The sequence below is a fragment of the Lagopus muta genome, chromosome 2, assembly GCF_023343835.1.
Source record: "Lagopus muta isolate bLagMut1 chromosome 2, bLagMut1 primary, whole genome shotgun sequence".
Classification (NCBI taxonomy): Eukaryota; Metazoa; Chordata; class Aves; order Galliformes; family Phasianidae; genus Lagopus; species Lagopus muta.
Genome location: NC_064434.1, coordinates 74,560,898 through 74,585,921, shown reverse-complemented (window position 1 = coordinate 74,585,921; position 25,024 = coordinate 74,560,898). Strand labels below are relative to the sequence as shown.

General features: G+C 35.6%; 1 protein-coding gene across 1 annotated transcript in view; it reads right to left on the bottom strand.

The window, feature by feature from the left end:
* WDR64 (WD repeat domain 64) overlaps positions 1-22,031 on the bottom strand; it is a 61,279-nt gene extending 39,248 nt beyond the window's left edge. The window contains exons 1-8 of the mRNA XM_048937762.1: positions 21,795-22,031; positions 15,691-15,793; positions 15,070-15,173; positions 12,211-12,240; positions 6,036-6,143; positions 4,491-4,705; positions 3,855-3,989; positions 1,631-1,710 (exon numbers count right to left, since the gene is read on the bottom strand). Coding sequence (XP_048793719.1) covers positions 1,631-1,710; positions 3,855-3,989; positions 4,491-4,705; positions 6,036-6,143; positions 12,211-12,240; positions 15,070-15,173; positions 15,691-15,793; positions 21,795-22,025 — 1,006 coding nt within the window. The 5' untranslated portion in view covers positions 22,026-22,031. The remainder of the gene's footprint in view (positions 1-1,630; positions 1,711-3,854; positions 3,990-4,490; positions 4,706-6,035; positions 6,144-12,210; positions 12,241-15,069; positions 15,174-15,690; positions 15,794-21,794) is intronic.
* Between the last annotated feature and the right edge of the window lie 2,993 nt (positions 22,032-25,024).

Genomic DNA, 25,024 nt, shown 5'->3' with positions numbered 1-25,024 from the left:
AAAAATATAAGTGTAATGAGCAAGAACAAACTGGAAGATTGTTTTATGTAAGAATAATTGTTACGCTTCGAAGACTTAATTGCAGACTTCTTGAACACAATATTGATCTTCTGTCATGTTGTTTATGCTTTATGTGTTTTTTGCAGTGAAAGTCAAGATAAATTAAAATGCAGTGGCAAGACAGCCTATCTTACAAAAATACTCTGATTAGGTAGTGGTTTAGATAGGATAGAAGGCCCTACAATTCAAGTCTAGTGTCTGGTCAACGCAGACATGTATGTAATCTATCTTTTTCAAAAATTTCAAGCACCATTTTAAACAAAGAGGATATTTCTGCTACTTCCACTATTCAGTGGTACACAAGTATCTTAAGTATTGCAACATGACTGCCCTGTTTTTATACCATTGCTGTTCTTATTTTTCTAGAAAGTTTATCTAGATTTTTTTTTCCTCCTCTAAGAACAATTTTCAGTGTGTAACAGAAAGCATTGTTTCTTGTGTATATCATCTTCTGCCATGCTCAGATATTTTACTCCATCTTTATCACTACAGTAAAATTCTCCAGTTCTACCTGCAGGAAATACCAATCACATTCCTATAGGGCTTCCCTACTTTACGTCATCATAAAATTTCTTCAGGCTTTGTTTTTTTGTGACAAATAATCAATCTAAATAAGATCTCCTCAAAGGATGTACTTCAGGATTTTCACTAATAGCCCTATTGCTTTCCCTTTTAATTTTGTGTCTAAAAAAAAAAAAAAAAACCAATAAAATTTATGAAATCTAAAAATAAATATCAGACAAGATGGATATCATCTTAGTTTTCCCTGTAGTAAATTTCATTTAATCTTGAATTGCATTATTTCCTTGTCTAGGTGTTGCGCTTTTTCCCCCCTCAAATTTATTTTCATGTTTTGCTTATTATAAAGGCTAGGCAGCAGAGCCTTGGCCATTTTCACCAACAGACAGCATCGCTGTAGTCACTCCAAAGCACTACTATATCAAACAGAATACACTAAGACTGCTGCCATACTCTAGATGCATTTCTACAGAATGAAATATGATCACTGCAATAAAAAAAGCTCCTAAAATATTAGATAATGGAAATAAATGGTTATAAGAGTACTATTTTTGAGTCTCTACTGGGAGGAAAAAAAAAAAGAACAGCAAAACTTTGGTGAAACATGACCAAAGAGAAAAGCGACAGAAAGTATTAAGGTGGGCCAGTGTGACTGCTTATGACAAGAAAGAAAGGCTAAGGAGTAATGCAAAGGGAGCAAGGAGAAATTTCTAAAACCTGACCAAAACAGTCATCACTCATAACCATAGCTTGGAGAACTGTTTTATAGTAGATCAAACAACTGTTTTCTCTTGTTTTGTTACATAAATAACAAAATCCCTGAATCAAACACAGACTGAGTCCTTATTAGATTTCTTTGAGGGACTGCATGTCTTCAGAGCCAAACTCCCAGCAATTATTAGCAGTATCTCTGTTAACTGTAAATTAAGATGGAAGCCGCTGTTTGTACTCTTAAAATACTAACTCAGTTTTTATTTTATCTTTTAACTGAAAATAAAAAGTTACAACGAAACAATATCTTGGAAAAATATTATATAAGCCTCATACTTACCCCCAGTGACAATGACCTTTGCTTTTCCACAGTATGTGAAGGCATTGACTCCTCTAGGAACAGAAAATTCTTTTACAGGTCTGTAATCATCAATAAAATAGTTAATCAAGTAAGAAGCATTAGGAAAACACAGTCAAGTCTAATTCCACTGTACTCCTCTGTAGTATATGGAATATAGAATAGCTGTTTGCATAACATGTAATTTTCATTTTTTATTTTTTAAACAAGATACTATATAAGGGGCTTAGATGCTAGCATCAATGAAACTGTAACAGAAGGCACTCTCCACTAAAATAGTATGTCTCTGATTTGAGCATCTGAATCCTCAGCCAGACACACTCCAAACACAATCCTGAAGTGGTAATTGTCGCCAAAGGAGGCCTTCACAAAAGAATATGCTCAAAGCATGCTTCAAGTATTAAACCAACCGTCTTTGCCTGTTTCGGATATAGAGTGGTTACTATTTTACATAAACCAAGTACATTTTTCCACAGTTTATTTCATATTAGTCCATATAGTGCAATTATTTTATCTATTTTATCTTGTATAAAAACACGAAGAGACTGACAAGCTCCTGAAATATTTTACAAAAATTCTCTCGCATTCACTAAAACAAAACATGATACCAAAACAGGTATTCAGCCAACAAAGAGAGATTGACTCTGTGTTCCATCTAAGCCCATCATTTGAACAACCTCATCACTCCACATTTCATGAATTGGTACCAATGAATGAGAATTTTTTGTACTTGGGATTTAGCAACAGCAAGGCTAATACTCATCTCTGCCAGGAAACAATGACTGCCAATATAGTTAAGCTAGACAGACTGAAATGAGCATACACTTAAAGATATATATTTTTTTTCTTTGAAATCCAGATAGGTAGCCAATTCATTTATACTGGATGAGAGAACAACTATGGGCATCGCTAACTGTAACTGTGGATGTTGGTAAATATGTTGAAAATCTCTGGAAACTTTGAGGATGAGAGAATTTTTTCTAGGCAGATCTAAATAAAAGATTGTTGAGTTTCTATTAACTAAAGGGAGAACAGCTTTCTTTCCAGAACTCTAACAAAGGAGTCTTCTCTTGATGGTGTAAAATAGCAAGTAATTGACTTAAATGTGTGATTGGCAGATAGCTTCACAATTTCTCATCTTTTTCCTTAATTTTTACCCTTTAACAAACTGTCTTGATTATTTACCAATAACAGCATAAATAAGGGGAGTGTGAGGTCTTGCTCAAGTCATGGCTTTCTTGCCTTGTACCTTGTGATCTTTGCCACACTTCATTTTCATATATATATATATATATATATATATATATATATATACACACACACTTTACAAGAAAAGATTGTAACCACTCATTAGCCATCATCTACAAAGAAACTAAATAGTCACATAGTAGACATGATACATTCCAACCCTTTTCAAATACAGTAGCAGCTACTTACTGGAAACAATTGGGCAAGTTTTGTTAGCACTAATAAATCATATAATGGAACCACAATCACTTATGGAGAGGGCATTTCAGAAGTGATTTGATGCACAGCTATTTTGATAATGTAATTATTCAATTGGCTAAATGTAATTTCAGTTAGCCATTGTATGAAAATGCATAGAGATATACATTTTATTGCATTTGAAGTTAGTGTTAACTGAAAGACCTACTAAGACATTTGTGGTTAACACTCTATACAAGAAACAGGGATTAGTGGTAGCATGCACAGTTTTGACTATTCTGATTTTCCAGTTTGTTTTCTTCTCAAATTAATTCTAGCTTTCCAAAACTTACTGAAAACTCAAATGGAACATTTTGCAGTTCACAGATTAAACTGTTCTCTTGATTTAAGCAAGTGGAACTGAATCTTTTGAAATTAAATCTAAAGCTGAAACTTCTGGTTTTGTGGATATCAAGTTTAAATAAATAGATACATGATATACACACAGCAATGCAATCTTTTCTAACTATATTTTTCCTGCTGAGAAGTTAAATCAGACAACACTGCCAATGTAGTTTATTTTTAGAGATGCAATAAACACAAACATCAATTCTTACCTACATTATAAGCTAGGAAACAAAAATGTTCAAGTATTCAAGCAGTGGTATTTTTATATGCATTATCAGTGCTTTAGAAAAAACAGCTTCAATACAGCAAGATGGCATCTTGCAAGGCACTAATCTCATGCAGTTATATTTTTCTGACTTTATCGCATACTTACAAGTTGTCCTCTAGTCGCTTTATGTCATCTAAAACAAATGAACGAATGCTGTCCGAGGAGCAGGATCCAAAACAATTTAGGTCAGAAATATATTTAACTTTCAAAACCCAGTCAGCGTGAAGCTTGCGTTTAACACTATGGATACAAATTGAGATGCTATTATTAGGATTTAGCAGCATCCACTGCAACATGCCCATAGCTGGACACAAATTTTGTCAGTACGATTATACACAACAAATGCTATCACTGAATATCCAAGCCAGGTCCAGAACACATCTCTCAGCTCAAAAGCAAACATAAGAACAGAGCTAGTGTTAGAGTTGAATTATGCTCTTCTCTAGTAATAATGATGCTTCTATTTAATAAGACACAATAAGGCTTCCCTATATCTGGATAAAAGCAATTATGAATTCTTCCCTGAAATTTCACTCTCCAGCCCTTCTACTGTAAGACCTACCGAAAATTCTATCACTTCCTCCACACAACAAGCAAATTACTTTACTTGCAGTTTTAAAAATTATTTTCTTTGTTAGGTTGGGTTAATTCACAGAGAAGCTGACCCTTCACTCAGGCCAGAGAACATTCCAAACTAACTAATAATGCCCAACATAAAATATTTTATCATAAATAACTTACATGTTAAAATCTTTGGAATCCAAGATCTGAAGTTGAGATTCTTTTTTACCTTTACATTGCTTCAATCCAAAGTGATCACTGGTCACTTTAAGTAAGTAAACATAGCCTTTGTCATCTCCCATTAGGATATTGTCCTCACCCACTTGATCAGACATAGTTGCCGTGCAAACACAGAGCAGACTGTTTTCCATTGGTTTGATGTTGAAGTAATTACCCTGTGAAATTCAGTAGTTTACTGGGACAGTGTATTTGCTAAGATTGTAAATAGCTTTCTTCTAGACAACATCTTTGTCAACAGGAAATGTGAGATAGCTGATTTACAGAATTACTAATCATAAAGTGAACAGTAACACACAGTTTAGAAGTTATTAATACAGCCTAGGAGTACCAAAACAGGCAGGAGCCTGAATTTTTAGGTATTGAGGTGAGGCAATGAATACAGCTGCAAGCCACTGTGGTATTTTCCTACACTGAGAAGGCCTAGGAGTAGTACTTGAGGTCATCTGCATCATACTACTTATTGGTTAAACTGTCTGGACTCCATCTGTTATTTGATTAAAGCACCCTGCCAACCTAAACTGTCAACTGTTCATATACCACAGAAATCAACTGCTTCATAGTTCTCTGTATGGCACAGAAACACTGAAAAGACATACCATAGAGTGTCTGTATATTATTCCTGTGATTTCAAAATATAATTATTTCTCATTCAGTCACAAGACAGTTACAGCTCACGCTTGCACTGATATAATGACTGGAGGAAACCTCTATGAGAATAAATGTTCAAGCCTTCCTTCTCAGAATTCCAACTGAATGGAAAGAAAGACTTCCATTGATTTATCTGAGCATGGGAACAGGACTTTTAATTTTAAGAGAACAAATGAAAAAATTATAAAAGCTTTCTTATTCTAAAAATATTTACTTTGCTTCTTTTCCTTATATCTCCTCAAAGCTACTGAGAAAACCACAGAAACTGGGCGAAAGAGCCAAGGCATGGATGAGAAATCCTTGTTAAAAAAAAAAGTCATATTTTGTAATAAAGTATAAGCTTGCATAAATATAAACTTGTTTGAACATATACTATCAAAATTGAGATGCTTTTACATTTGAAAAGTCCAAACAAAAATATGTGAAGCAAGATTTTCTTTAAATCAAGAAGTTATCTCAAAGTAGTCTATGCTGAATTCCTTTGGAAGACCTGTCCCTTGATTTTTAATACAGTCCAAGATAGCCGTGCACACACATCAGATACATACACATTCTGCATTAGATACATGCAGAAAAACAAACTGCTTTTGTCAGTTTGTTTGCAACAACAATAGGGCAAGAATTTCCTTTTTCTTTCAAGTTTTAAGACAGTGTAAAAATTACATTTGGTGTGGAAAGAGTATTCTTTCTTTAGAATGAATGGTTTGAGTTCCTTCCTACAAAGACAAAAGTTAATGCATTCATCCTGTTGGGCAAAAGGAATATGAATGTACATTGAAAAAAAAAAATTAACTTTCTCCAAATTTCCCTTCACATTTGCTTGATCCAACACACTACCTTTTTCCCTACTGAGGTATAGTCCCAGACGATGATTGTCCTTTCAGTTACAGCCACAACACATTTCAGCTGAGTTAGGAAATCACATCCATTCATCCAAGCAGTATCCTGATAAAAACAAAAAGAGCAGCTAAACAAGGATTTTCTGAGAATTTATAACCTTGCCTATTGTTTTAAGAAGTATTTAACCATCTCTGCATAAATTTCATATAGTCAGCTAGATGCCATCCAAGCTACTGAGACTGAGGGTTCTAACTCCAATAGTAGCTCACAAATGCAGTAGCTTGGCTCAGCCTGTAATCAGTAACTCACAGATGCAGAGATTGCACATAAGAGGACATACACAACACAAGTACACTGTTTGTTGAACTGTGATAACACTGAAAAAAAACTTATTCTGAGTGCAGCAAATTGAAGTTAAGGGTTTATGTATCTGTGTTAAAGTGGATTTTTTTCCTTGGATACAGTTTAATTAAAAATAAAAGTTAAAGGTACTCAAATTTCCAACTGGAGGTGAAACCCTACCCAAAAAAATAAACCCTACAAAAATGAATGTCTCTGAAAATAAGTATTTTGTATTAAATAATATAAAAACATACTTCCAATAGGTAGATTCTATATTTACAAATATATGCAGTATATATGCCTGTATTAAATCATCGTTTGAATATACCTGCAATTATACAGATCAAAATGCAAAATAATTAACCTTGCAAAGTGGAGACTCAAATTTACTATAAAACCTGAAATTTGCTTTTGTTTGACCGTTAAACATATATATACTGGAACAGTTATCAATTTTTGAAAATGTAATGGACCTTCCTAAAATGAGAGTGGTTTAGAAAAGGAATATGCTCCAGGTTGTATCAATGTTTTTTTTTTTTTTAAACTTTAAAAAATTTCCATTCAAAATCTTACCCCATGGTTTATTAATAGATTTTATCTTACTTATTTTACTTATATTTATTTTCTACATTAACTCCATGTACTGAAATACAGGATGTTTTCTGATATACCTGCAATAGCAAAACCATTATTTTAAAAGTTACAATTAAACAATGACACAGACTTAAGTCACTTTTTCTCCCCTCCCCCCAGATCTTCAAAGAATCTATACCTACCTGTACCCTCTAAACAACACTAGCTCTAGTGGAAGTACTTGATAAATAGCTAAAATGGGGATCTGCGGTGCTCCATACACAGTTTTCATCCTTGAAGTGAGTTAGGAAGCAAAAATGATGGTGAACCGAAGTTTGGTCAGCAAAGTATGAGCCAGCAGTGTGGCCAGGTGGCCAAGAAGGCCAATGGCATCCTGGCTTCTATCAGGAAAGGTGTGTTGAGCAGCACTAGGGAAGTAATCCTGTCACTGTACATTGGTAACATCCCACCTTGAGTAGGCACCTCAGTACAGAAAGGACATTGAGGTGTTGGAGCAGATCCAAAGAAAGGCAACAGGGCTTGTGAAGGGCTTGGAGAATATGCCCTACAAGGAGACACTGAAAGAACTGAGGCTGTTTAGGCTGGGGAAGAGGAGATGCCGAGGAGAGACCTTATTGCTCTCTTTCAATATCTGAAAGGTGCTTACAGTGAGAGCGGGGTTGGTCTCTTCTCACTGATGATGGGATGAGGCAGCAGCTGATGCTTCCACTTTTGTTTCAATTGTTATACACAGTATTGATTTTGCTGTTAGTGTAAAGGTTCCATAATACTGACAGTGATGTCAATACTCTACTGTTTCTTTCCCTTCTAACAGCCATGTGCAAGCGGTAATCCATTTACAAGGATTTCTTGAACTGTTTTTCTCCAAGAGACAAGAGGAAAATTGTACCCCTTCATGGGCTACGGAGAATGCTTGGTAATTCTTACAGAAGACTTTGTTATCTCCAACTTTTTGGGTCTTCCACAATCGTGTCAGATAACAACTAACTGGCAATTAAAGATTTTTTTCATAAGTTACCACCTTGTAGACCTGGTTTGTACTTATGCAGCCAGAATAACCAAGCTGTGTCCTGCACAGTCTTCAAAGGCTATCATACACAGTGAGATGGCACAGAGGCAAAAAGATAATCAAACTCAAGCAATAAGGAGAATCTTTGCACTTCTTGACCACTTACAGAGGAAGTCTAAGAGTGTTTTTTCCTGCATGTGTGTTTGTAGTTAAATTTTAGGAAATAAAATAGGCCCTGGAAGGACTTAAAACCCTAATAACCAGAAACCAGAATACTTTTCATACACTTGCCTAGAAATACAAACAGGAATCTCAGATATTACTTGGAAACAAATAAACAAAACTCATTGCATTACAGGACAGTGATGTGAGAAGACATCTGATAGTATTAGCTGAAATGTCCGAAAAGTCCTGCTCCCTGAAAATAACGTCCTGGCAACGGAATCTTCAAAAGTCAGTCAGTATACAACTTCTGGAGTGATTTATCCCAGGTGAACACCAAGTATTTCTCACCTACTTAGCAGAAACAATCCAGTTACTGTGTGAAACACTGCTGAGTAACCAAAGAAATTAACAAGTAGCAAAAACAAAAATAAGATTTTGGAGAATTACAGTAAGAAATACACACCATCTTTTAGGTAACAACGAGCACATCTTTTCATAAGCAAACAATTCACATTAATGAAAATAGAGGTGTAATCCTATGCAATTATAATGATATACATGGCAGGGAGAACACTGTTAGAATATGAGGGAGATTACCTGATAAAAGCATAAATTTAGCTATTCTTAATTTCTATATCTACACTACTTATTCTTCTCTGATGATAACAGAAGTGGACAGCACAAGGAGTACATTTATTTTTGCTATGTTCCTGCTCACTATCTGCTGAAATTCCTAAATAAAGGCTTTCTGTAATTCTTAAGGCATAAGTTACATAAGTTACAAAGAACAAAAGATGTAACTGCCTTGCTCAGACTTAGCTAAGAAGTTTAAAGTAGAAATTCCTGGTTTTCCAAAATCTCCTAGTTTTAAACATTCTATAAGGTACGTAGGCATCACTGGCAAATGCTCTCACACAATGCTACAAATATGAAAATTGTTCTCTGTTTCTCTATGCCTCTTAACTAATTCATGGAGACACTGAGGCATCCAGATATTTGTAAGAGGATCTTGCGCCATGTAGCTAAAAACTCAGTACAGCTTATAGATAACTGACAACCTAGTATAGTCCAAAGGAGGATACTGATATCACCTATCACTTCCATTTTTTTTAATTTTTTTTTTGTTTATGGAATGACACAGCCTTTCTACATCAGTGGTTCAAAAATAAAGGCCTGGTTTAAAAGAGCATTGATTTGAGAGGACAAGTAGCACATTTGAAGGAGAACCAGACCTCGAGTGCTATTCTGTAAATGGAAAAAAACAATTGGACCAGAAAAGGAGTATAGACTAAACTATACTAGAAATTACTGGAAATTCCTGTAAATACTTTTCTTGGCTTAAATTTTGGAAAGACATTTTGCGTTTTATTTCAAAGATTATTTTTCTTAGATGCCTATTTAGAGAATTCTTTTTTGTAGGAGTCAGTTCTCTAGTTGGCATTTTTAACACCAACACTACAGGTAGAGGAAGAAGTGCTAGTTATGTTCTTCTGTTTCAGTCTACAGATGATAGGAGGCAGTATGATATAGGGAGTATGAAACATCAGTAGAGTGATGGAAGACAATATTCACCCAGTTACACCAGTATTCTTCTTCCTACAACAGAATTTTTTTTCACATTATAAGTGACTCACATCTTAAGAAAAGTTGCACTAAATTTGTCTTAAATAATTCAAGAGAAATTACTTAAATTACATCGAAGACCCATAGATACAAAGGTCTGCAGAAACAACTGAATTTGGCTTCCTTCATAGCATGCTCCAGAGAACATTCACTGAGAAACACAGAGCTTAACAGAGGTGCAGAGATTGTTGCCAAAGTTGAACGCTCTCCTGCAAGCTAGTTCCATGTTCTAGAATGTTAGCCATGGAATAAACAGGCTGTGTAAATAGTAGAGCATGGTGCTATATCCTTAAGATACACAATGAAATTGCTTGCCAAAACAGACTCCCTTGTGGGATTTGAGACTTATCAGAAACAGAGTGAAGTCCTGAAAAAAAACAATGTGCACATCAACAGACTCATTTGACTCGCTGAGAAGCTGCAGATAGAAGAGTATGACAGACTATAAGCAAAACATGTGGCCTACATTCAGCTTTAGAATGAAAGCTTTATGTGCTTCTCCTCTTTACACTGCAGTACTTGACAGACAACCCAGTCAGCTACACCAGCTTTCACTATTCTTTCACCCTGTCACTCCAGGGCTCTGTCTTTACTTCCTCATCTTCAAGACAATTTTTTATCTCATCTCATCTGACTCTAGCTTCCATCCACTAGGTTTGTCTATGTTATTTTGTATTATCTGTCTTTTAAGGCATTTCACTTCCATGTTGCAAGAGAAGCAACTTATTCACTATCAATATTTCCATTCAACAGTGTTCTCATGCTGCCTACTATTTTTGGTCCCTGTCAGTTGGACAGTCCTTAACTCATTTAATACGTACTTTGATTTTTTTTTTTTTTGCAGTGGCCATATTTTAAAAACAGAAAGTCATTTGGTATTAAGTCAAATATAGCATAGTTTTAAGTTTTATATTTATGCCTCTGTTATTTCTGCTCAGCTACATAATCTCATCAAGGAATGAGATCTGGTTTGATTGAAGTGACCTGTTCACCATAAAATAGCTGGAACAAAATCATAAATGATTGATACAATGTAGTCACAGCTCAATTTCTATTTATACTGTCACAATGCTGGGAAAACTCCAATAGCTGCAACTTACTTGATTTTATTCCTAGAACTACTGTATCTCACAGCCTTTCTACTTTAGGAAAGACTCTGCTTACCTTCAGAAGGCCCCAGATATGCACAAATCTCCAGCAAAATACCCTTGCCTCCACTGCCAACCCTTAAATGAGGTCTGGGAAGTAGTGGGTCCTGGCTCCACTCCTTCTGGTTACTCAGATGCATTGCAGTGCACCTGAGTTCCCCTGGGTTGGCCCTGCCTTCCCACCAGATGCTCAATCACTGGTTCAAGCCATGACTTAGCATTTCTGCTCCACATACTATTTCTACTGCATAAGAAATAAGTGGAATTTATCCTCTAATCCTCCAAGGAAAGTACAACTTATTATCTCAACCCATTTTATTTTACAGCAATTTGGGATAAGGATATAGCATCTCAGTTTTAAAAATAAAGTAGCTTAAAACATTATATTCTATAAAGACCTAAATCTTTTAAAAACATCAAGAAGTTTCAGCCAAAACTAGGCAGTTTCACTGTTTTCAGCATAGTAATTAGAGGAAGAATGAGAGCAAGCTGTATTAGCTAAGGAGAAGACCTTTCAGTGCAAACATTTAAATAGGAATATATAATTAAGATTGCTCATTTCCTAAGACAAGGCAGAGTAGGAAGAAGAGAGACTTCTAACAAAAGTGGTGAAAATTTCACAATTCTCAGACCAAAAAAGGAAATAAGCAACTGCTAATCCTCCAGATGGAGGATTTCATTTTAGAACATTCATGGTATGTGAATAAGAATCAACACAAATGCGCTGTCCCCTGGCACAAGACACCCACACTGACTTTAAGGTCAGGGGATCACATTGCTGTGTTAAGTCTGATGGCACTTTTCCTGTCTGCAGGTTAACTGAAGGGAATTAATTACCAAAAATGTGCAGTGATAATCATAGGGTAAAATCAGCTTTTAAAGTACATACTATATTGCCTACCAATCCAACTAGCAAGATGTCAAACTGTTTTTCACTAACAAAGTTATATTTTTCTCAGTCAAATTTTACACCGACAAAGGAAGTGTTACAGCTTAGAAGAAAATGTCTTAGAAAAGTAATGAGTAAAAATTTTACCAACAGACAATTTGGTAGAAAAAAAGCAAAATTTCTCAGATTTCTTTTATCAGAAGAAATAAATCAGGTTACATAAACGCTTGTTTAACTGAAAGGAAAAAATTGAGTGTGTTCACCCAATGGTACCCCAAGTCAGATTACACAGAAGTCTCAAGGTCAGAAGACATACCGAACGATACTCAGTCTCCGATTATTTCACCATAACAATTATTGAATTCTACTTCAAATGATTTAAAAGGAGGAAAATGAACTTACTTTAACACTGGTGGTTGCCAGAACTTTCATCTGGAAAATAAAAATAATAACTTGTTAGCATTTAAACTAGAAGTCTGAAAACAGCTCTGCTGTATCACAGGCAGAACAGAAGCTAAGTAGCCAATAGAAAGAGTTTGCAGTTAACATCTGAGAAAGGTATTTAAACCTACTGACGATTCCTCTATATGTAAAGTGAGGAACTTAGATTCTCCTATCGCAGTTACTTCACTTCGTCCGTTTTTAACATTTATGATGTTTGGCTGAGCAACAAGGAAAAAACAATTTTTAATAGTGGAGTACAGATACACTGTTTTTCTAATGAAATCATACTTATAATGTTCTTCCACAGCCATAACTCCCATGAGAGATAGGATGTGGGATACAGAAACACAAGCTGATTCTGGCCCAGATTATGTGAACTTGTGCCAGCCAGGTAGAGACAACACCTTACATTGCAAATAGAAATAACCATATTGATATAGCACCTTTCAGCGTTAACTATTATCAGGCAGCCCAGTGTATGTCTTGGAAACTAATATGTTGAAAGTCACAGGGACATAGGCATATCTGGTGCCATTGTACAGCAGAGACAGGGTCATCTTCTTTGTCTTCTAGCTCCATGTTCAGTTTTCAAAAGCAGTTTTTCCCACTCATGAAACACTAGTAGATGCTTTTTCACCTCTTGCCCATGTTCCTCATCCATAATACATCTGTAGTGCCCCATTCCTATCCCAGCAATTCCTCACTTCATAAAATGAGAAGCAGGGATCATGGTATTTCTTCTCACAAAGGTGTGATGCACAGTGTTACCAAGGATGGTCTTCAAATAGAGTACTGTTAAACAAGTTTCACATTAAACTGAAGTTTACTACACTGAAAAGCAGTGTGGTGGTACAAAATCTTTCTTGCTCTTATTCTTAATATGTGAATTGGGTTTTTTTTTATCTTTTTAAGGTATTCTCAGATTTCACACAGTATCAATTAAAAACTAGTTATATGTGCTTTCCAAAGAGCAGATAAAACAATACTAAATTGATCTTGTGAAAAGCTTATTTGCACTGGACATCAGTTTTCTTTAGTGTGAATGAATAGAATATGGCCCTGTCTTTTCCTCCATATAAAAGTTTCATAATAGTCAAATGTCTCAGATGTAGCAAAGTTAAAGTGTGTTTTACGTTAGATTCCCTGATTATATCAGACCAAATACTATTCATCACTCATGTACATGGAACACACTGACTCATGTCAGATATATATGAACCCAAGAAGATCATGTATTTAATGGTCTGTACTTTAGAAGTGCAAGAATTAGACAAGAATAAGTTTCATTGTCTGTCAATACATTGCTCATGAGCTCATATTTTGAGCAGAAGTCTTACAAGCAGCACCTTCAGGGCAAGTATATTCATAGTCCTTTATCAACATGCTAAAAAGACAGATTAGACAAAACAACTCACTAGCTGAGGCTTAAGGACAGGACACTTTAAGTCCTTGGCCTTTGACTGAAGAAAAATGATGTAAAAGGTGTTAATTCTTTATTTGGCTTTATGATATGAAGTCATATCTTAGTAACAAGATTCAAGTGAATGCAATGCTAAACTGCTATATTTTTCTCTTGCTTGCATCAAGATGCATCAGAGCAATTTTAACCAAGTCAAAGGTCATTTGCTCAGATCAACTGAAATGTCGTAGTGCCTTAATCATTTTCAGAATGTAAATCCCATTTGTAAATGGGATTTGAGGTTTCCTGTAATTCACTGCGTTAAGCAGCTGGGTGTAATATCAGTTACACTGCAGTCACTGATGTCAGAGTGACATCAGTCCAGACTATGAGAAAGCAGCAATTCAGAACTTCAAGCAGTTGGAGGGCTGGAGGAGGTGGGGGAGGGAGAAAGGAAACTAATTTTAACATTGTACTTTGTGAAATTATTTTTTTGTAGGTATGCAAGAGGGATAAGTCTCTGAAGGACAAAGAACTAGGCTTTCAAACAAATTACTTCAGTATTTACCAAAACTGCAGTATTGCTTTGTTGTTTAATCATCCACAGGAGAACATTGTTGCTTTGCGAGCTGCTGTTAGAAGCATTATACACTAATTAGCTGATCCCCTAGAAAATATTATTGCCATTTAAAAGCTTTACTGCATTGTTTGATAAAGCTTTTAATAAATTAGTCATTAAAATTGTTTAAATGTAAAGTGCCAATGAACATAGAACTGTGACATACCTCATGGCAGCTAGGATTGTATGTTTAAATAGTAATATCATCTGAGACTCATCTACAAAATGTACTTTAAAATGATCTTGAACCTGAACTTCTACTTAAAATGGTACAGGTTTCTCTACAATTTGCTGACAAGAGGAGTGACTGTGAAGCAGTGTCATGAAGACTGACAAAATTCAAGCTTTAAGAGCTTACTGTATAGAATAAGTCTTTCTTGCAAACTACCAAAAAATCTTTCTGCACATTCTAAATATTCCCAGTAGCTGCAGAAAACAGTTAATTCACTGGTTTCCACTGTGTATGCAACACACAGTGACAAATATAGCATATGTAGAATTTAAGAATAAAAAAAGAGAAAAGGCAGATTTTATATTGAAGGGACTTCTACTCATTTTTTTATTGGCAATCTCTATTTACTTATTTGTTTACTCTATTTATCAATTTATCTTTTATGGATTGTTGAGTAGGATTATAATTAAAAATAACAATGTACATTTCCCACTGTATTTAAAAGTATAGGCAAAGTTAACTTAAAAAAGATATCTGGCTTTTTTATGGGTAAGTTTGCACTCTGGATCACAGTTCACTCAGTTCATGTATATACTACCTAGTAGAACAAGTTTGAGTCAGAATTACCTTCTTGTTAAAAATAGTTAGCACTCCTTTCTGAGAGGATGTTACAGTGAAATCCAGATGGGGCACCTTCACTATACTTGTAATCATATCTCGTTCCTTGACAACTGTGAAAGACATAAGATGACTCTTCATCTCACAGACAGAAAGCTCTACATACAGTACATACAAAAAAACCTCCCATAATACTAAACAAATCAAACCATGTACCAAGAACATTTTATCTCCCTGAAATACATTATTGGCACCAATTTCAAGACTGTAAAACATAGCCATATTATTCTATACTCGATTTTATAAATCATGTTGCACTTTAAAATAGCATTAATACATCATCCATCTGCTAGTTCTTTCTAGAATATATGTATACATAATATATTTCTTTAAAAAACACAAAAGGCAAATAAATAGTCTGAGTCAGACACCTTAGTAATTTCAAAATGATTCAGGACTGCTCAGGCACCTTAGTAAGAAACTTATTCTGGAACACACAAGAAGAAGCAGCATGATTAGTAAACAAAAGCAACCGTGAGATTTTATCACCGTAACTTCAATAAGATGTGCAATAGGGAGCACTGAGCAGACACATTTTGGGAGTTTCTGTTTTAAACACAAGATGATTACCTGGATAAGTAATCTGCTGTTTTTCGGATGTAAGGAAAACTGTGTTTTCTTCTTTGAAATGGGAAGGCATAGCACCATTTCCTCCTATGAAATAGCCAAAAATCTGAACAAAACAAAATAGAACAAAACTAACAGTTTAAAACTATACTACATCTGGAACATCTGTTTATATACAGATAGTCAATTTCTGTGTGTCATTTTTCTATCATTTCAAATTCCTGAATAAGGAATTTCCCTCCAGTATTCCTCTCAGTTATTAGCTGTCAATATGACTTTAGATTGCAGAGATCTGCTAGTCAGGCACAACTTCTCATCAATGTTTGGGAAGAAGCCAGAATAAACAGGATACCAGGAATAAAAACAGTCTAATTGATAAAGCTATTACTACCAGTTTGGTTTGCTATGATTGCATGTAAGCAGTCATTTTCCATTTCCTTTTTCCATTTTTATCTACTTGTGCTTCCTGAGCTAGACTTCAGCTAGAATGAAAGACTGGAGGAAGCAGATGAAACAAAAGTCACGACATTTGTAAACTGATTCAAAGTAGCATAGTGGTTAGCCAACATAGAAGAGCTTTTCCCTCAAGATCCATAGATTGCTGTTTGCTTGGGGGAGAAAACAAAAAAGTATACAGAACATTTTTTAAAACTTTTTTTTTTTAACTATTTCCCTCAGCCTGACGATGTTTTATTTGTAGTAATGGTAATGAAGATTCCTGGAGGGGAAATGCAGGTTGGTAGCTAATTTCTCCCAGGATGGCAAAACATTTCAGCTGAAATGCTCTCAGCAACTCAATCCCTGTACCCAAGTGTAGGTTAGTCATCTCCTCAGGAAATGAGGTCAGCCCTTTATAGTTGTACAGAGAGATACTTTTTCATCTCTTTTGTCATATTATGGACATCATCTGGTCAATTCCTTTAACATGCTCTGAAAGCAAAGCCCATTTGTATGCAAGACAAAACTTCACACTTTTTTCTAGTTCAATATTTTTCATACACCTGAACTTTCTATTTTCTTATCTGAGCAATTCACGTGTACATCTTTCAACAAAAAGTATTCTGCATATTCTTACAGAAGAATATTAGTCTCTCTTTCACTTCATAGCACCCTCCTTACTATGTACACAATTATAATCTATCAGAAAATATCAGTCAATGCATCATCCATTACAATCCTTTACTTTCCTCTGTTTAATTTGTTGTAACACCACCTTATCTTTCCATCTTGTTTCCAAACATGAATCTGAACTACAGATTCATGTTTGAATGCATCTCCGCAACAGGTGCACACCTGGAATTCCTATCATTTACGTCATCAATTAAGATATTAAATAGTATATTTACCAATACTTACCCCTGGCACATACATCAATATCATCTTGCCTTAATTGGATTTTGAACCACTGAAAAATTCAGCTAGTATTCTTTCTGTCTCCCTGCCCACTAACCCATCCTTGGTCAGCTTGACTAAGAGTATGTCATGAGAGACAACATTAAAATCCTTACTATAGTCAAGATACACATCATCCACTGCCCTCTGCTTATCCACCAAGATAGTCATGCCATTGTAGAAGCCTATTAAGTTGGTTATATGCAATTTCTATATTTCCCCTTTGGAAGCCCATACTGACTATTCCCAATCACTTTCTTATCTTTTATGTGCTTGCACATATTTTCTAGAATTAGTGGTTTCATCACCTTCATCAGGGATTGAGGTTAGGCCTCTAGTTCCCTTGATCATTCCTCTCATCTTTCTAGAAGTTAAGAATGACATTTTGCATTTTTAGCACGTTCCCATTTTTCCAGGCAAAGGAGAACAGGCTCTTCACCTTTCTCAGGACTAAGTTTTTGGTAGGAGAGTTTTTTTTTTTTTTTAAGTAGTACACTGACCTGATATGAGGTCACTCCTGAGTCTTGATGGTGTGGTTGGGCCAGCATAGTATTTGACCTAAGGCCAACAGAGGTGGTAGCCCTCTAAGTGAGATGCCCAGGTGTGCCCTATCCTGCCTCTTACAGACATCAGACAGTGACACATCTGATTTCTGCTCAGCAGGCAGAACACTGCCCTAAAAAGGCCTATCTCTTTAGCAGGGGTTGTGGTGACAGAACAAGGGGAAATGGCTTTAAACTTAAAGAAGTTAGATTTAGGTTGGGTATTAATAAAAAGTCTTCTACAGTGAGGGTGGTTTGCCTAGAGACATGGTGAATTCTCTGTCCCTGGAGACTCTCAAGGTGAGGCTGGATCAGGCCCTGGGCAACCTGATCTAACTGTGCACGTCCCTGTTCAATGCAAGTGGGTTGGACTAGATGGCCTTCAGGGGTCTCTTCCAACTCTAAGGATTCTAGGATTCTGATTTAAGAAATACCTCAGAGTAGCATAAATGGCTTCTGCTGACTCCAACATGGAGACAGGGGATCTCAACTAGTGCACAGCCCATAAGCAGAGACTGACAAAGAACACACAATATGAGGCAAAATGCAATTTACATATATTTTATGTTTGCCACTAAAAATAGAGCTTTCAAAGGGTCAACCACCTTCAGGGAAGAAATGCAGAGGTTTGATAAATGATAGCTGTTAGACTAGGATATATTTTAGAGCCACTGAATGCCTAACAGTAAACTCTAACATGACTAAATAGAAGATTTTAATTTTTTTTCCTCACAGGAAAGTACCATCTGAGTACAGGTATACTGCTGTGGAGAATGCTAGAAACTCTTGAAAATGAAGGTACTTGAAAAAGGGAAACATCTGGAAGAGAAAGGAATGGAACACTTGCATAAGGCCATGCTTTTTTAAATAATGGAAATAAATTCTGCAGATTTTGTCAAGCTAAAGAGGTACCAGATATGGAGAAGTAAATTTGAAAAGTTTATAACTGTGAGGGCAAGAAGAAAAGAAAATGGTCAGAGTTCAGAGTTCTGGGAAGGGAGAGAGACAGAGATGATGAGAGAGGAATATCAAAAGAATGAAGTGACATGTATGCTTCTTCCTTGGCTTTCAAGATAAATGAAATGCTCAGTGTTAAACAGCAGGAGAATTCAGGAGAACAGGATGAAATTAAGTCCTTGTAGAATAAAGTTTGAAAACTAGAGCATAGATCACAAAAGATGTGATGAATATTGGGTAAGATATTGGGTAAGTTACAGAAAGTAATCAAGATTGATGATACAATTGAAAAAATAAGCGATGAAAAGGAAGCTAAAGCAAGATCAAGGCTACTTCCATTTTTCATGAGGGTAATTAACATGTTCAAGCTGCAAGTCAGGAATGTGATTTGTCTAATGTAATTAGCAGTTTAATGAACTTTATAAGAATGAATGTATCAATTAGAGGAGACTTATTTATTTCTGTCACCATCTCTCTCAAACAACTGGTTTCAAGCAGAACACCCAGAATAGCTTTCAGTTACACAAGCACAGTTACCTTTCCAATAGTTTTCTCTAGGCAAAACAGAAAGCTTGCTTCTTTAAATAAAAGTTTCATTTAAAAGCAATGTAAAGCCTAATGAAGAGAAGAAAAGCAAATACGACTTAAGCTCATGAAGCTAAATACAGCCAGCTTCAAAAAAGAGAAAAGAGGAGGAACTAAAAATATAAGTGGAAAAAAAATAAATAAGCCTATCTTCCCTACTGTATAATCAAAGAATATTAGGATGCTATAATCACAAAATAAGCAAGAGAGTTAGGCAAAGTAGACTACAATAACAAAAGTGAATAAATAGAAGTCTTACCCCTATCCTAGGCTCACTCACAAAACACCAGCAGAAGCAATCTCCAGAAAAGATCCTTCCCCACTGGTAGCCAGCTCTTAAATAGGTCTAGGAGAGATGCAGCCTGGCTCCACCCCTTCCGGCAGCACAGGTGAATTGCCTTCAGCTGTGCTCCTCTGGCTGACTCATGGCTCGCCTCAGGTGATCAATCAGAGGTTCAGGCCGTGACTCAGCAGTTCCCATACAGCTACCAGTGCATAAACACACACATCTTTAAATATTGAGAATTGAAAAAAGATAAGGAGACCATAGAGCTGCAGCGTAGCTACAGTCATAAACCCTTAGCATAGTTAGAAGAAAAAGAACACTGACTTAATTCCTGATATTTATAACTCTCCAAGATTCAGTGAACCAAAGTGAAACTGTAGTTTGACAGAGAAAAAAAGGATAGAAAAAAGACCCACCATCAAACATCATAGGCCTGTTTTTATTTTAGTAGAAACCATTCCAATAAGTCTGGAAATATCTGTTTTGTTCCATTCATGTCAGAAAGGATTTTACCACAATTACAGTAGATCAGAAGCTAATATTCAAGTTACAGCTGATGTAAATTGGGCTCAGATGACTATCAGATGACCAATACAATGTTGTTTCAGTGTAAGCTAAATTTGCAGAATTCTAAATTCAGTTGTATGAGAACTGCTGAATCACGGCCTGAACCTCTGATGGTTCACCTGAGGCGAGCCATGAGTCAGCCACAGAGCACAGCTGAAGGCAATTCACCTGTGCTGCCGGAAGGGGTGGAGCCTGGTTGCACCTCTCCTAGACGCATTTAAGAGCTGACTACCAGTGGGGAAGGATCTCTTTGGAGTTTTACAGTGAGCCTAGCATAAGGGTAAGTACTCTGTTTTTTTTATTTTTTTATTTTTTTTATTTGTGATTTACTAACCTGCTTAGCCAAACTCTCTTGTTTATTTCATAATTATAGCATCTGTATATTTATTGATTATACACAGTTTTCATCTCTTTCTCTATATCCACACTACTTGTAAGAAATTCTTACCTTTGAACAGAGCTTAGATTGATGTGTTCCATAATGTATATATAGCTGATGATACGTATCACTAACAAACTTCCTACTAAACAAGATTAAAATTTGAAAAATTCACTGCAGCTTTTCAATGAAGTAGTATTGTATTTCAAACTTTGCTGGGTAAGGTCACTTCAAGTTAAAAAGAATTAGAGTCAGACTTCAGAGCGATGTAAGTAGTCTGACCTTTGTACATGTACTAATGGAAGTTTATCTGTAAGGGAAGTTGAAGTTCTAGCAACTTTGTGTGAAATACTTCTCTCCCCAAAAGAAAATACATTAAAACAAACAGGCAAGCAAAATACAGGGAGAATAGACCACCATCTCTAAAAGAAACAAAGTAAAGTACTTCACAAAATGAATAAAGTTGTGGATACTATAGAAATATCTCTTTTGTACAAATGCAGAAGTAATTTATGAACAGTTAAATAAAAATCCTATTGGAGAATACTAAGCATGTTCTGTAGCTGTAAATCTGGTACAGAAAAATCTGGTACAGAAAATCCTTAAGCTATATGCCACCAGAAGCTGGGAGGGGGTAAATCAGATTCTGTTTCATACTTACCTCATTATTACATTCTTTTTTTTTCTCTTCAGAATTTGCTATTTACCATTAGAGACAGAAAAATAAATTACAACAGAATTCAATAAGGAAGAATGCTCTTGTTACAAAACCCTCTACTAAAATGGCAGTATAGCTCTTAATGTCTTCCACCTAAAGTAAGGTGTAGATTTATCTCTGAGTAAAGAGGAAGGAGATGAGGGAGAAAAAGAATTTATGATGGTCTAGCTAAAGTTAGACCTATCCCCAGGGCACAAACTGCATACTGTAGTGATAATATTTCTTGCATTTTATTGCAATGCCTGAGGCAAATGTGTATCAGTAAAGTAGTTCATGACTGGATGTACTGATTTCTAGCCTCAGGTCCATGCTCCAGATCCAGCTGCCATGTGAGGAATCTAGTATATCAAACATTGCTTCAGGGTAAGCAGCTCTGGTAAACAGCTCTGTGCTCTTTCACAAAACAAGCAGAAAAAAGGATTTTATTCAGTCAGATTATTCTTCAACATGCATTCATGTACATCAACATAGTAAGTTCAAGCATCTTAGAACAGAGGACAGCTTCCTCAAACTCATATGAACAGCGTAGCATAATTTTGATTTGAAAACTCAGGTGATATATCAGGGTTGCCCCAAAAATAATGCCTCCTGTTTTATTATGTTGGCCCACAGTGTCAGAGGTGAATGTTGGTGGTATGGCAATAGAGTTGCTTATATTTAATAAATATTAAAAATCCTTACCTCACACCATTCTGTCCTTGCATCAGGATTGCTGCTTACTTTCCTGAAAAAGGCCTTAATGTTATGCTCCTTGACTTCTGGACCAAAAAGTGTCTGTGTGGTTCTATAGAACTCATCATAATCTATTTTATCTGTATTGGAGGAACAACATCCAGAGTTAAAAACTGTGAAGCTACATCTTCTGTCCTTATCTTCCCTAGCTCCTGTTTTCTCTTTCAACATCAGTAACATGCAAGTTTCAGCTCCTCGCACTGTATCCACTAAAGCATTTTGCCAAAAAGATGTTCAACCTACTCTCCAAAAGCACCCACTTTGCAGAACACAATAGGAAACAGGAAAAGAAAAGTTATTGTCTTCTCTTAACTCCATAATTTATATACAATCCTATTAAAATGACCTAGGATAAAATCTGTTCTTTCAGGCAATAGTCACTTGCATTGAGAAAAAAAAAGCAAAACTTTGTCCTAACTGTTTACAATCAAGACAATGGATTTACATAATATTACGTACTCTTACAGATCAGTGGAAATGCCATAGAAGTGCCAATCTGTGTATATGGCAACTCTGTGAATTATATTTCATTAGCAATTATTATGACTTTATAAATATAATTTACCATAGGCCATAAAAGGAGACTAAAATCACTTTCACAGGGCAAGTCATGAAGTCTCAGTTTGAATATGTTTGATATTTTTCCTACAGTCTTGTTTGTATGACACCTATTATTGATGTGAAAATTTTTACATATCACTCAGTAAGAAAGTGTATCTCTTACCATCATCATTAGTGTACCCGCCTAATCTTTCCTTTTTCTTCTGTATTACTATTCTTTCAACTAGTTTCTGAAACTGCTTTAAAGCATTCTTGAAATCTAGCACCTCAAGAGCAGAGCAACTCTCGTTATCACAATCCTTTGATTCAGACATCCTTTAATAAGGGTGGACAAAAAGGTAGGAGAGAGCTCTCTTTACAGTGTGGTTCAAGCCTTGTTTTGCTCCTTAGATTTTAAATTCCCACATGAGTTCATATGAGATGCAGTTGTATGACAGGTATACCAAACAGTACATAATGAGGTGTCCCTAGTTCAGCATCTCAAGCTGGCAAATCTGTCAGTGAACAGCTGATGTCACAACCCTCCCATGCATCACAGAATTCTCTCATTTGAATGTGTTGCTTCAGCCACCACTTGGCAGTTGTTGGAATGTCCTCATAGTTAGTGGAAATAATTGGTGGTTCTCCCATTTAGGAGCCTATGTACCTGAATTACTTCTCCATTTTCTTGTTATTTAAAGCACATTGAGCTCTTTACCTCATACTACACTTTCCTTCCAGCCTCAAAATAATGCTTGTGATTCTTTACTGCATTTTCCAGCTAATTTTTTTTTAGTACCTTTAAAAAAATGCTGAAAGCATGTTGCTGTAAAACACAATAATAAGCAAATTGTCATTCTGGTCAAATAATGAACTTAAATCTATTTATTAGACCCTGAACCATATAAATCAGCTTATTTGTACTGTTCTTTGTCTATTTATTTCCACATCAACTTTTATATTTCTTCAGCCAAGGTTGATGACAGGCTCATTGCTCAAGGTTTGCTTGAAATCCTGCACATGGAGCTGCTAAACTTCTGTGGAGAACAATTCCTATAAAATGAAGTCCTATCACTAGTGAATTTCACAGGTTTATTGTTACAAAAGTTGGTAACACTTGTCTGATTTAGATTTACACGGTTAAGGTTCAAGCTTTCCTGGAGTTGTATTTGTATATCCAGGGCAGGTATATTGTCAGCTGGTGCAAATATGTATCATCACTTATTTTACTCACTCTATTTAGTAATTAACAGGTGCCATAGAGAAATCAATGGCCATCTGCTGACTAAGTGTGTGACAGATCCACCAGATTTCTATAGACAAGATGAAATTCCTGTGATCTCACTTAGGCATCTAAAAGTTAATTATCAAGCCAGCTTATAACCCAATCAATAGTGAAACATCAAGCACTCTAATTCATCTTATTGGTCTTAAGTGTTTAACTTTTAAATGCCTTATTCAGGTGAGATGAATTACACCTGCATCTAGTATAGTTATTTGTACATATACCAGATGTACTAGAGCTCAGATGTTACTCACATGCTGCAGTCAACTTCTAGATATGGCACAGATGTTCCAATGGTATCGCTCCACCTCCTAGGATCACCTATTTGGGTCACCTCCCTGCTGCAAGTACCTGTCCTTGCCTCAGTGAACTTATTTGAGGCAGCCTCTTCTCTCAATCCAGATTCTTGCAGCATTTGTCTACCCTGCTCTGCTCTAAAGTTCACATCCCAGTACAGACTACACTGTATAGCTAGGATTACAAACTCTGGAAGATCAGGCCCTAATTTTGAACTCTTACCATTAGGTTTGCACATGTTTGGTTTTTTCTTATATACTGCTTTATCAGCAGATGTCCATCTATATTAAAAGCCCCTTTTTAATGTCAAGTGTATTTTAATGCCAAGATAAAAGGATTATTCTTTCTATAAACTCTTCCTTGTGCTATAGACAGGTACTGCAGCTATATATAGATAGAGAATAATCACTAGGCTTTCATTTGTACTTAAGGCTAAAGAACAGCAAAAAGAACATGTATGAAAAAAATGCTAAAAGAAGGCTGTAGAAATTTTAATTAAAAAGATGAAGATGAGTAACCACTTCTGTTTTAATTTTTCTTATTCTTTTTTAAATTATTTTTCTTTCAGAGATTGTAGTCTGATTTTCTACCATACCTATGAAACAAGAAGTTCTAGAGAGTTCAAAACAAGCAACAAAAACCCAGCACTGTCTGGTATGTCAACAAACTTACTGAGTACTGAGGGATTTTCAAGTACTGTTTCTAAGGTACAGCACTGGAGACGTTATACTCCAGCTTGCTGCTGCACTGCTTTAATCCCATAAGCTCAGCTATGTATATATTTAGTCCTTTGAGATACACCTCCAGTAAGCTGCACAAACACTTCCAGAAATTAAAATAATGGGTTGTGAAATAGCGCAACCCTGAAAAAATGCAAGTTGGATGTCTCAGTTTTGTGTTTCAGCTTTTTAACAACAGGAACATTTAGAAAATGATTGGCATTAATATTTTAATAACATTTTATTTATAATTATATTGTATTCATAATTTCTAATTATTTTAAATAATATTAATTCCAATAGTATATATTGGAATCAATTAGATGATCAAAGACACA